Raw genomic sequence first — 13720 nt, 5'->3', positions numbered from 1 at the left:
AACTCGTTCTTTTTCCTGGCATCCCGGAACTGCTCTCAAAAATTACTTCGTGCAGAGGATGATAGATCGACGATGCGAGGGTGGCAATCAAATTGCCTTACTTCTCTTAGCTATCTTTCTTCCGAAATTTGTCATTCATTTGTAGTAACTTTAACACTTTTCAACTATGTCGGGTCCTACAGGTGTAGTTCTGCATAAATAAATCACTGCTACATTTTACTTTATTTCAGTTTATATTTGATTTATTTTAGTCTACATCCACGCATTTGGGACTCGCGGGGACTCCGCATACCCGAACTTGTGCAGATACTGTCTAAAACAACCATGCCCTGACAGCACCTGTGTCAGGTGGAAGTTGACTTCGCCGTGGTGCCTGTCGACCCACCCGGATACTTCCGGAATAAGTTGGTGTGTCCACCGGCCCTTTGTGGAATCAGACCATTCCCGCTGCCATGTGGACATCGAGGCCTATCTTGTGGTACTCCGTATGCCTCTACTTCCACGTTGAAGCACTCTACGTCCTCACTGATGATGATGCCAATAGGCATCATACCCGCTACGATGCAGATTGCGTCATATGAAACTGTGCGATAAGCACTTCCAGCTTACCTAGGTAGCTTTTGATTCCTAACGCCGATGACCACACCCGGTCCGCCATACCTAAGCATGGACTGGACCACGTTGGCTAAAAGCCTTTGCTTGCTGCCATATACCACAGAGCTATTAGGCATCATACGAGACAATGCCGAAATAGCTGTAGAAGCCTTCTTGCAGGCGTAGTCGACGTGGTTCCCGAACTTGAGCTTGTCATCGACCATGACTCCCAGGAGTTTTAAGGGCCGCGTCGACGAAATAGTGCAGTCCCCGACGCTGATATTTGCTTGCTGCACTTACTTGCGGTTGTTCACCACGATAACCTCCGTTTTATGATGCGCTAGCTCCAGTTTCCTGGATCGCATCCAATCTTCGACAATGCTTATAGAGTGGGTCAGCCGTCAACTCAACCTCTCTGATAGATTCACCGTAGACTTCTAAGGTGATGTTCTGGGAACTTTAGCTTCAACACCTCGTCATACATGACGTTCCACAACACCGGGTCCAGTATAGAACCTTGCGGAACCCCTTTTTTTTTTTTTTTTTAACGAGTAGGGAAATCTGCTATCAGACACCTGATAAGACAACTCAGAGAGTGGGGTTTGGTATCCCGACCCCCCTACTGGGGCGTGAGGATCCAGACCCACTAAAACCCTACTCGAGTCTCCAGCCTCGATCCCCCCTGGAACCACCTTATCGGTATTACTTTAGGGAGGGGCTATTGTGCCTAAAACACACTCTTAGATAACTACTGGACTATGGTAGTTAGGCTGTTTATTCGCCGTTGATCGGCTTTCCAGCGGTTTTGTAGCTCAAGTACGATCTGGGTAGCAGCCGCATTGCCCGCACCCCAGATGTCCGAGCTAGAGCATCCTTTGGACTAAGTTATCCGGAGTAGCGTCCTGTCCGCTAACTGCCATCATGTTGCTTCTCGCGCCCGCGAAACAAGGGCATATAAAGAAAACATGTTCTGCAGTTTCCTCAACGTCCGCGCATTCGAGACACTCGGGGGACTCCGCATGCCCAAACTTGTGCAGATACTGTCTAAAACAACCATGCCCTGATAGAATCTGTGTCAGGTGGAAGCTGACTTCGCCATGGCGCCTGTTGACCCATCCAGATAGTTCCGGAATAAGTCTATGTGTCCACCGGCCTTTTGTGGAATCAGACCATGCCCGCTGCCATGTGATCATCGAGGCCGATCTTGTGGTACTCCGTATGCCTCTAGTTCCACGTTGGTTGAAGCACTCTACGTCCTCGCTGATGATGATACCAATAGGCATCATACTCGCTAAGACGCAGATTGCGTCATGTGAAACTGTGCGATACGCACTCGCCACTCTTAAGCACATGAGACGATAGGTGCTTTCCAGCTTGGCTAGATAGCTTTTGGTACCTCACGCCGATGACCACACCGGCCCGCCATACCTGAGTATGGACTGGACCACGTTGGCTAAAAGCCTTCGCTTGCTGCCATATACAGCAGAGCTATTAGACATCATACGAGACAATGCCGAATTAGCTGTGGAAGCCTTCTTGCAGGCATAGTCGACGTGGCTCCCGAACTTGAGCTTGTCGTCGACCATGACTCCCAGGAGTTTTAAGGACCGCGTTGACGAAATAGTGCAGTCCCCGACGCTGATAAATGCTTGCTGCACCGACTTGCGGTTGTTCACCACGATAACCTCCGTTTTATGATGCGCTAGGTCCAGTTTCCTGGATCGCATCCAATCTTCAACAATGCTTATAGAGTGGGCAGCCGTCAACTCAATCTCTCTGATAGATTCACCGTAGACTTCCAAGTTGATATCGTCCGCAAAGCCGACAATCACCACCCCTACCGGGAACTTTAGCTTCAACACCTGGTCATACATGACGTTCCACAACACCTGGCCCAGTATGGAACCTTGCGGAACCCCTGAGGTGATTGGAACGCATTTCTGACCCTCCTCCGTGTTGTAGCATAGCACACGATTCTGGAAATAATTTTCCAGAATTCTGTACAGCGACACCGGCAGTTGGACGTTCCGAAGCGAGCTGGCTATGGAGTCCCAGCTAGCGCTATTAAACGCATTTCTCACGTCGAGCGTGACAACTGCGCAATAACGAATACCTGTCCTCTTGGGCTGGATTGCCACCTCGGCTGTCTTAGTGACAGACAAGATGGCATCCACCGTAGATTTGCCTTTTCGGAAGCCGAATTGGTTCCTTGACAGACCGTTTGTACCCTCCGTGTACTGTACGAGTCTGTTAAGGATAACCCTCTCCAGCACCTTGCCGGCAGTATCGAGTAGACAGATCGGCCTATATGACGAGGAGACACCCGGAGGTTTTCCCGGCTTCGGCAATAGGACCAGGTTCTGTCGCTTCCATCTGTCCGGGAAGTGGCCAGCTTCCAGGCATCTATTCACTACTGCCCCGAATAATTCGGGAGCCTCTAGAATAGCCGCTTTAATGGCCATATTCGGGATACCGTCTGGCCCCGGTGCCTTGCTCACCTTTAGGGTTTTAGTGATATCAATGAGTTCCTCGTTCGTAACCGTCACTTCCTCCCCGACCTCCAAACCGCCGTCGCCCACGTTACTTTGGATGTTCGGCTGGGAGGCCGACCATCCTACGCTATGGTCTGAGACACTGGAACGTCGGCCGTGGGACGACTCAGCGGGCTGGGGCCAGGGCCTTAGCTCGTGGCGCGGAAAGAGGCCCTCGATGATCCGCTCCAGCATCTCTGGCGATTGCTCTGCGGGCGCCATCACGCCCTTGGTCTTTGCCATTACGACCCTGTAGGCATCACCCCATGGATTCGCATTGGCACTAGCACATAACCTTTCAAAGCAGGCTCGTTTACTAGCTTTTATCCCACTCTTAAGCGCTGCGCGTGCAGCAACAAGTGCTACTCGACATTCAACCCTGCCTTCGTCCGAACAAATTCTTTGCATAATTCTCCTCGCACGAAAGCAGGCTCCGCGGAGTTCCGCAATTTCATTTGTCCACCAGTAAACCGGTGACCTCCCATACCTAGGTCGGCTTTTCCTAGGCATAGAAGCGTCACACGCTCGCAACAGTACCTCAACCAAATGATCAGCGTTCGGATCGAACATACCGCGATCACCGCACTCTCTTCGGATCGCTTCCACAAATACATCGGGATCGAAGTATGATGTCTTCCATCCACGGGTGGTATTAGTGTCGGCTCTACTCGCCGCCTGCCGCCTCGTTATCTGACCGACCTCATAGCGGACCGCCTGATGGTCACTGTGAGTGTAGCCATTGTCTACCCTCCAGTCTCCTATCAGACCAGGACTGTCGAATGTCACGTCGATGATAGACTCCGCACCATTCCTACTGAAGGCACTTGTGGTGCCGACGTTGGCCAAATCTACGTTGAGCTTTGCCAGAGCCTCAAGCAGAATCCGACCCTTATGGTTCGTGCGACGACTTCCCCACTCTACCGCCCAAGCGTTAAAGTCTCCCGTCACAACCACCGGCCTTAGACATATCAGCACAACTGATACTCGATCTACCATCCGCGTAAACTGCTCGATAGACCATCTCGGCGGAGCATAACAGCTGCAGTAGAACACTCCACCCACTTTGGCAACCACAAACCCCTCGTCTGCGGTTGACACAACCTCTTGAACCGGGAACCTGCTTTGTTTTCCATATAGCCGCCGTCCCGGACCCATCCAACACCCAGTTGACGTTTCCGGCAGGAACGCGATATGGGTCCGAGATGATGGCAACGTCCGTTGCCGACTCGGAAACTGCTTGGTGTAACAGCTGCTGAGCCGTGCTGCAGTGGTGCAGGTTGAGTTGTGTCACTTGCACTATGATCATGGCTTGGTCACCGGCACACCAGCCGGGCACCTTGGACCTCCCGTTACGTGCTTTGCGTCCCGTTTACCGGTACAGACCAAGCAATGGGAAGGCTCCGCGCAGTCCCTTGCTTTATGGCCAGCACTGCCACATCTCCTGCACAATTGGCTCCTATCAGGCCCTTTGCAGTTCCAGGCCTTATGCCCGTGCTCGAAGCATCGGAAGCAAGCCTCCGATTGCTTCAGCACGCTTAGTGGGCATACCGACCACCTCACTTTTAGCCTAGCAGCTTCCAGGGCTTCGTTTCCGTCCGCCAGCGGAAGTCGTATGGTGGCTACCTGGGTCCCGACAGGACCCTTACGCAAGCAAACCGCCTCGGTTGCCACCACCACTCCACTTTACTCTTTGAGGGCCTGTACGACCTCACACACATCGGTGATCTCATCCAGGTTTTTAAGCTGGAGAGTCATTTCTGGTGTGAGAGCACGTACCTGCACTCCCTCCCCGAGCACTCCTTCCGCTATCGACTTGTATGCGGAACTCTTCTTGGTGGCGTCCTTCTTTAACTCAAGGATCATTTCGCCCGTGCGTGAGCGGCGGATGCTCCGCACGTCCGCGCCCAGTTCCTTGAGTAGGGCATCTCCTCTCATGGCCTTCAGAACCTCCGAGTATTTGGACCCGTCGATTTTCAGGATAAGAGCGTCGCCCTTCTTCGCTCGCTTCCCTGTCGGTTTAGGTGAAGCTTTCTTTTTGGTGGAGCTTCCTCTTTTCTTCCTCTTGGCCGTGACCTCGATCCACGGGCCACCCGTCTTGGCGTTTCCCGCTGCTTGGTCGGTTGGCTCCACCAACTCGCTAGCCTGAGGGCTTTCCGACCGATCAGGCGTTTTTTTGGTCCACCAGGGGTGCCATCCCACGGGGACTGTCTCAGACGCTTATCAGATGCCTTACCGCTGTTGGTAGCGCTCTCCGTGGCTTCCAGGGCCACGTTGCGCCACGTCGTCAACGAGCAGGCATCCGTTTGTACCGACTTCGACGCCTTCACGGTCTTCACGTCTCCTACATGCGCCACGAGGTCGTTGTGCACTTTGGTCGCAGCACACAAGTTTCTCCGAAGCATGAGCAAGCTCTGCTTCAAGTCCTTGGAGAAATTGCCGCGACCTGACGTGCACTCGATGATTAAATCGAGCAGCTGTGACGCGGCTACCACTTTGGGTAGTTCCTCCCTATTCTTTCCCATCGCCTTGATTAGCGATGGGCCGTTCATCGCTGTGTCTGGCGTGGCAGGCGTACCGCTGCTCTTGCCACCCACACTAGCACTTCGGGTTGCATCCTTCTCCATCCTTGGTGGAAAACGCTGGATGCCTCCCCTCGCGAACGGGTTTTCCACCGTATCTGCACTTGCTGTAAATTTGTTTAAAAGACTCATTTTGATTCTTAAGGGTCCCCCTTCAAGCCGCTATCCAAACCCATTTGAAGTAGTCGCTTTAATGATCCTATGGCGATCTATGGAACAGGGAGAACCATGCGAGGGTTGGGGCAGCGCCTTATGGGCAACTGCACCTCAGAGCCAGATCGGCGTAAATCAGGAAAAAGCATCTGAACCTACTCCCGCCCGGTGGTCGCCGGTCGATAGATTTGGAACGTACTTGAAGGCCTGCCAGGTTTTACGGGACGGAGACACATGCACCGTTTGCCACCTCGCCGTTTCAAGTCGCTATCACGTGACTTTACTACGGGAGCTCGTCGCAAATGCCAGCCCTAAGTCGTGTTGTATATCGTGTCCGAATCATGTCCAATAACATAGCCGCCAGTTTACCGAAGTTGAAACTTTACTGGCATCGGCCCCAATGGGTCCCAACGGACCGTTCAGACACCTAGTAGACCAGAAGTTTAATGTCTAGGTGTCCCTCTCTCCCTGTCTGTTTCCAACCACGGGTCCAACCAGAGAGAAGTCTCTGGTTTCACCCGGGACTTGGTTGTATTACCAGCTGACACCACGAGGAGGTAGGGATAAGAGTTGCTATAACTGAAAGTGGTCAGATTACACTGTTATAGCCATTCACCAGCCCAACTGTATCGTATGCTGCTCTGAAATCTACGAAATTATAATGCGTGGGCAAGTTGTACTCTCGACATTTCTGGAGGACTTGTCGGAGAGTAAAAAGCATGCCTGATACTGCCCTACGAGTTCTTTTGCTATTGGGGATAGACGACGCTACACAATATAAGTGTTGGTGAACCACCCTATTGCAGCTACGCTTAAACCCCTCGGTGCAGCAAAGGTAGCTCAGTCCCAACATGAGAGCTATCTTAGTCGCTGACAGAAGTACATACTACACATTAACAAATCATTATCATTGTGAAATATATATATAGAACTAATTGTTCACTTTTGTCCGTGGTAAAATTAAGCCTCTGTCCAAAATCTATAAAAGGACAACTTTATGACTAGTTAATAGTTTTACCTTTGTTAAGTCGAGTAGCATAAGTAGTGGTAATAAATGTTTAAAGAAGTACAGTGATGGTTTAAGTAAAGAAAACCTAGTGAACTTATTGCTACGAGTGATCACAACCCAAGCGAGCGGAGGATTTATTTCGGACGGCGGAATTCCCATTGGCCTTCCTTTGGCGGCCTTGTCATCCCACACCAAACCCATCCGGACCCTATAGAGCTATCGTACAACTGGTCCTTCGAACCGGATGCGGTTTGAGGAACCCATTACATCCAATCCGAAGGACATCAGAAGGCGCCATTGGACTCGGCCTACTCAATCTACTGGAAACACATAATAGGATACGCCATCTTGCTAAGTGGCGTCGGTTTGCTGCCTCACGGAATTAAATACAACTATTCAAGGCCTTATTCCTCTGGAAAAATCGGTGAGTGCGATTCCAAAGTTTTACAACCCAAATCCCAGTGCTCGCGGTCTTTCGTTTGTGGACCCACAGGTTGTCACTCGACGGTAGCGGATTGTCCGCACTTTTCCCACGGTGGTAAATCACATACGCAATTGGATTCACACGGCTGATCACACTACACCCGCAACCAATTGGTTTACGCTTACCTGGAAGGAACAATTGTGATTGGATTTATACGAGACGCTATCATTATCAACGGTTGCTGCTGGCATAACCGGTCCAATTTGGCTGATCCGCACTACGGGATTACGGATTCTACTGTGTGAAAGTTCGAGGAGCATCTTTATTAAAACAAAAGGCTCATATTCATGAGCCATCAGGTAATTGGCTCTCCAAGCTCTTTAGTTTCCCCAAGCTTTGCTACTTTGGTCTCATTTTTTGAGGAACACACCATGCCTGCCGCTAAATCCAAACTTCCGTCACTGAAGTCACTGCAAACGAAGCTGCGCGGATTACAAACGTCGTTCGACAATATGTGTCGATTTATGGAGCAGTACCGGGATGATACGAGATCGGCAGAGGTCAACGTACGACTAGAGCAGCTGGATCGATTGTGGGATAAAATGAACGAGGCCATCGATGACGTCGAATCCCACGAAGAATCGATAGAAGAAGCAGATAGTTTCGTCAAAAATCGGATCGACTTCGAGAACCGTTTTTACGAGCTGAAAGCTTTTCTTGTGGGTAAGCAAAGAGAAGATTGTGACCAAACCGTACTTAACCAGACTACTCGCTCTCTCGATAATCCCCCCGGGCCCACCCCTCATGTGCGATTACCACAAATTACTCTTCCTAAATTTAGTGGTAAGATAGATGAATGGCTTACCTTTCGTGATCTCTTTACCTCACTGATACACAGGCAGACCGACCTGCCCGAGATCGAAAAGTTTCACTATTTGCGTAGTCAGCTGGAAGGAGAAGCTTTATCGATTATCGATTCACTTCCCCTTATCAAGGCAAATTACACTGTTGCATGGGAACTACTGACGAAGCGTTACTCAAACACGAAGGTTCTCCGTAAACGTCAGGTTCAGGCACTCTTTGAGTTACCAACGATTCGGAGAGAATCGGCTTCTGAGTTAAATTCTCTACTGGACAATTTCGAGAAGATAGTTAAGTCATTGGATCAGGTCACTCCCCAGCAGACTGACTATAAGGATATGCTACTGGTGCATCTACTTTGTTCGCGTTTGGATCACACTACTAGAAGGGGATGGGAGGAATTTTCCTCCACCAAAGAATCGGATACCATAAAGGATCTTACTGAATTCTTACAGCGTCGGGCCAGAATTTTGGAATCTGTGCCTACCAAGCCCAGCGAAATTAAAGCAGAGTACACACAGCCTAAGCGTCCAAACAAAATTGCCACGGTCAAAGCATACAATGCATCGGTTCAACGACCTTCGACGATCGGCACATGTGTCAGCTGTTCCGATAATCATCTTCTCTACCAATGTCCATCATTTCAAAAACTATCTGTTTCGGAGAGAGATGCACTTCTGCGTAGCCATTCCCTGTGTCGAAATTGTTTCCGGCGGGGTCATCATGCGAAAGAATGCAATTCGAAATTCACTTGCAGGCAATGTAAAGGGAAACACCATACGCTCGTGTGCTTCAGGAGTAAAGCAACCGAAGAAAAACCAAAACCCAATGGCGAACCAACTTCGACGGTGATGGCTGCAATCGAAGAGGTAATAGAACCAAAAGTGGTCAACTTGGCGACCACCAGCAAGGTGGCTTGCAACACGGCATCTAGTTCACCCACTGGAGTGTTTTTACTCACTGCTATTGTAACTCTGGTGGACGATCGAGGTCAACAGGTTCATGCCCGTGCATTATTAGATAGTGCGGCAGAGTGTAATTTGATAAGCGACCGAATGCGAAAATATCTTACGGTTAAAGAGCAACCATGTACGGTTGAGGTGGTAGGCATCCAAGGTTTATCTTCTAAGGTGCAGAGGAAAATCACCGTCATGGTACAATCCAGGTTTTCAGAGTTTTCGCAACCAATGGAAATGTACATTCTACCCAAAATCGCAGCACAAGTGGCAGTCATATCGGTCGACGTCAACCAATGGAATTTACCGAGTGGGATCGAATTGGCGGATCCGACATTCTTCAAAGGTGGCTCAGTTGACTTGGTATTGGGAGCTGAGGCCTTTTTCGATTTTTTCACAACTGGCCGTAAAATCCGACTGGGAAACAACTTACCCTCGTTGGTGGACTCTGTGTTTGGATGGGTGGTTACGGGCAAATGTTCGGTGGCTGCTTCCGTTAAATCTGTCGTTTGCGACCTTGCAATAAATTACAATTTAGATAACCTACTGGAGAAGTTCTGGGAATCTGAAGACATTGGACAAAGGCACAACTACTCTCCCGAGGAATCAAGATGTATGGAGTATTTCACCAAAACTACCCGACGGCAGCCTTCGGGTCGGTATACTGTGTCCTATCCGAGAAATGATGAGTTACTTGCCAAGCTAGGTGATTCGAAGGAGATAGCTGAGCGTAGATTCTTACAAATAGAGAAGCGATTGGGGCGAGATGAGAAGCTGCGAGAACAATATGCCAACTTCATGAAAGTGTATGAATCCATGGGCCACATGAAATTAATCGACGATGAACACGATACGGACGTTAAGCGATGTTTTCTCCCACATCATCCAGTGGTGAAAGAAGACAGCACAACCACTAAGGTGCGGGTGGTATTTGATGCCTCCGCAAAAACATCTAGCAACGTTTCCTTGAATGATAGCTTACTGGTCGGTCCGGTCATCCAAGAAGATTTGCGTTCGATAATTCTTCGTAGCCGCACACGCCAGGTGATGGTGGTCGCCGATATTGAAAAGATGTTTCGGCAAATTGAAATTCATCCCGAAGACCGACAATTTCAGTGCATTCTGTGGCGTACCTCTCCCAACGTCCCTCTGTCTACATATGAACTATCGACAGTCACATATGGTACCAAGCCAGCACCGTTTCTTGCAACAAGGGTACTTATGCAGCTGGCCACTGATGAGGAGAAGCGGTTTCCGTTGGCTTCGACTGCTGTTAGAGAGGACTTTTATATGGACGACGTGATAACAGGTGCTGACGATCCAGTCACAGCTACAGACCTTCGTATTCAACTGCAGGAGATGCTACGCAGTGGTGGATTTTGGCTACGAAAGTTTGCTTCTAATTGTGAAACCGTACTGGTAGGATTACCGGAGGAAGAACTCGCAATTCAAGCAGATGATGGGATTAATCTGGACCCTGATCCCATGGTTAAAACTTTAGGTTTAGTTTGGATACCCAAAACAGACGTCTTACGATTTCGTTTTCGCATACCCGCTTTGTCGTCAGATGTTTCCCTGTCGAAAAGAAAGGTTCTTTCGATAATAGCCACTTTATTCGATCCGTTAGGACTTATTGGAGCAGTAATCACTCGCGCTAAAATATTTATGCAACTGTTGTGGCGTCTGGAGGATCAAGAGGGAAATAAATTAGGATGGGATTCTCCTTTACCTACAGAGGTTGAAGATGAGTGGCGAGTCTTTCACGAGCAAATTCCGCTTCTGAACAATTTACGTATTGAACGTCATGTTATGATATGTAGTACGGTGTGTGTACAAATCCATATGTTTTCCGATGCTTCTGAGAGGGCTTTTGGAGCTTGCGCGTACATGCGTACCAAGGACTCGTCCGGTAAAATTAAGGTTGCTATTTTGTCATCGAGGTCAAGAGTTTCACCGTTGAAAACACAATCAATCCCTAGACTTGAACTTCGCGGCGCATTAATGGCAGCTGAACTATATTTGAAGGTGAAAGAGTCAATCAGGTGTTCTATGGAAGCTTTCTTTTGGACGGACTCATCTACAGTACTACGGTGGCTATTGGCAACGCCGTCAACTTGGACAACATTTGTGGCGAATCGTGTATCCAAGATCCAGTCGCTGACTGAAAACTGTCACTGGAATCATGTTCCTGGGGAACAAAATCCGGCCGATCTTATTTCAAGAGGAGTTGCACCGGAAAATATTATTAACAATGAATTGTGGTGGAAAGGACCTGAATGGCTATCCAAGAATCCGACGTATTGGCCTAAGCAACATAATCTGTCATCTGAAGGTATGGAAGAAGAGAAAAGGCGTGTTGTACTGGCGGTGGTTCCGGAAAATCCCAGCTTCATCCAATGGTATCTAACTCGTCTCCCTAATTTCAATTCTGTTATCCGAAGAACGGCATACTGGCTTCGTTATCTGAACAATCTGCGGTCCCATAAGGGAGGAAAGCGACAAGGTGGTCCGTTAACAACAATAGAGCTTCAACGAGCTGAATGCAAGGTCATACAATTAGTGCAGGCAGAAGGTTTCCCTAATGAACTAAAGGCACTGGCACGGGGAGAGTGGGTACCACGTTCATCACCATTACGCTGGTATAACCCATTTATAGCGGAAGATGGTTTATTGAGGGTCGGGGGGAGGTTAGGGCATTCTAGAGAGTCTGATGATGTAAAGCACCCCATTGTGCTTCCTGCGAAGCACTTGCTTACCGAATTGCTTTTCAAACACTATCATCTTAAACTCCTGCACGCTGGGCCACAATTATTGTTGAGTACGGTTCGGCTTCGATACTGGCCCTTAGGCGGAAGGAATATTGCAAGAACGGTGTGTCATCAATGTTTGCGATGCTACCGTATGAGACCGACGCTGATTCAACAGTTTATGGCTGATTTACCGGCATCGAGAGTTACGGCGGCGAGACCATTTTCGACTACTGGCGTCGATTACTTTGGGCCAGTGTACATTAGGTCAGGATATCGGCGGACCGCAGTAAAGGCATACGTATCGGTGTTTGTCTGCTTTGTGACGAAGGCGACACACCTAGAATTGGTCACTGATCTTTCGACGGCACGGTTTATTCAGGCTTTGCGGAGATTCACGTCACGTCGGGGAAAATGTGCTACATTGTGGTCCGATAATGGCACTAACTTCGTTGGAGCTAAAAACCAGATGCGAGAGTTGCTGAAAATCCTGAACACCAAAGAACATCACCAGAAGGTTGCCAAGGAGTGTGCGGACGATGGAATGCAGTGGAAGTTCATACCCCCTGGAGCTCCCCATTTCGGTGGCCTCTGGGAGGCTGCTGTGCGATCGGCGAAAAAACATCTTTTGAAGGTGCTAGCGGACACGCCAGTCTCCTACGAGGATATGACGACTCTTCTAACACAAGTCGAGTGCTGCCTGAACTCGCGGCCTCTGACGCAGCTTTCGGATGATCCTGATGACTTGCGGCCACTCACACCAGGTCATTTCCTGGTTGGTTCTGCTCTCCAATCCATACCATCAGCAGACTACACCGACACAGCTTACGGGAGACTAAAGACGTGGGAAGCTGTACAGAAGAGGTTGCAAGACTTTTGGCGGCGGTGGAAAACCGAGTACCTCAATCAACTACAAGGGCGCGTTAAGTGGTGGAAACCACCAGTTGGAATAAGGCAAGGCAGCTTAGCAGTGATTCGTGATGACAACCTACCGCCAACGAAATGGAGAATGGCGCGAATCATTTCGACCCACCCGGGACCAGATGGGGTGGTCCGAGTAGTAACTCTACGAACAGCGAACGGGACAGTGGATAGACCGGTTGACAAAATTTGCATCTTACCGGTTGCAACGAATGACGGAGATCTCAATACGAACGAAGCGATCAACTGACTGAAACATGGGTTGTTTCAGGGGGGAGAGGATGTTGGTGAACCACCCTATTGCAGCTACGCTTAAACCCCTCGGTGCAGCAAAGGTAGCTCAGTCCCAACATGAGAGCTATCTTAGTCGCTGACAGAAGTACATACTACACATTAACAAATCATTATCATTGTGAAATATATATATAGAACTAATTGTTCACTTTTGTCCGTGGTAAAATTAAGCCTCTGTCCAAAATCTATAAAAGGACAACTTTATGACTAGTTAATAGTTTTACCTTTGTTAAGTCGAGTAGCATAAGTAGTGGTAATAAATGTTTAAAGAAGTACAGTGATGGTTTAAGTAAAGAAAACCTAGTGAACTTATTGCTACGAGTGATCACAACCCAAGCGAGCGGAGGATTTATTTCGGACGGCGGAATTCCCATTGGCCTTCCTTTGGCGGCCTTGTCATCCCACACCAAACCCATCCGGACCCTATAGAGCTATCGTACAATAAGAGAGCACCTTGTAGGCGGCGTTGGCCAGCGTAATGCCGCGGTAGTTACAGCAATCTAGCCGGTTGCCCGTTTTGTAAATGGGACAGACTACACCTTCCATCCACTCCTCCGGTAATTTTTCCTCCTCACAAATCCTTAAATTATCCAGTGAAGTGCCATTGCTAGCGGTTCTTGACCATTTTACTAGAGCCGGAAGTCGGTCGGT

At 49.1% G+C, this 13720-nt stretch overlaps 1 protein-coding gene across 1 annotated transcript; it reads left to right on the top strand.

The window, feature by feature from the left end:
* The first annotated feature begins 7721 nt into the window (after positions 1 to 7721).
* LOC128739859 (uncharacterized) lies at positions 7722 to 13025 on the top strand. Its single transcript, XM_053835359.1, has 2 exons — positions 7722 to 10595; positions 12033 to 13025. The coding sequence occupies exons 1-2, from the start codon at positions 7722 to 7724 to the stop codon at positions 13023 to 13025; spliced, it is 3867 nt and encodes a 1288-aa protein (XP_053691334.1).
* Positions 13026 to 13720: the final 695 nt, after the last annotated feature.

The sequence above is a fragment of the Sabethes cyaneus genome, chromosome 3 (assembly GCF_943734655.1).
Source record: "Sabethes cyaneus chromosome 3, idSabCyanKW18_F2, whole genome shotgun sequence".
In the NCBI taxonomy this organism is placed as follows: domain Eukaryota; kingdom Metazoa; phylum Arthropoda; class Insecta; order Diptera; family Culicidae; genus Sabethes; species Sabethes cyaneus.
The sequence above is the reverse complement of the archived record's forward strand: the minus strand, read 5'-3'. Positions and strand labels throughout refer to the sequence as shown.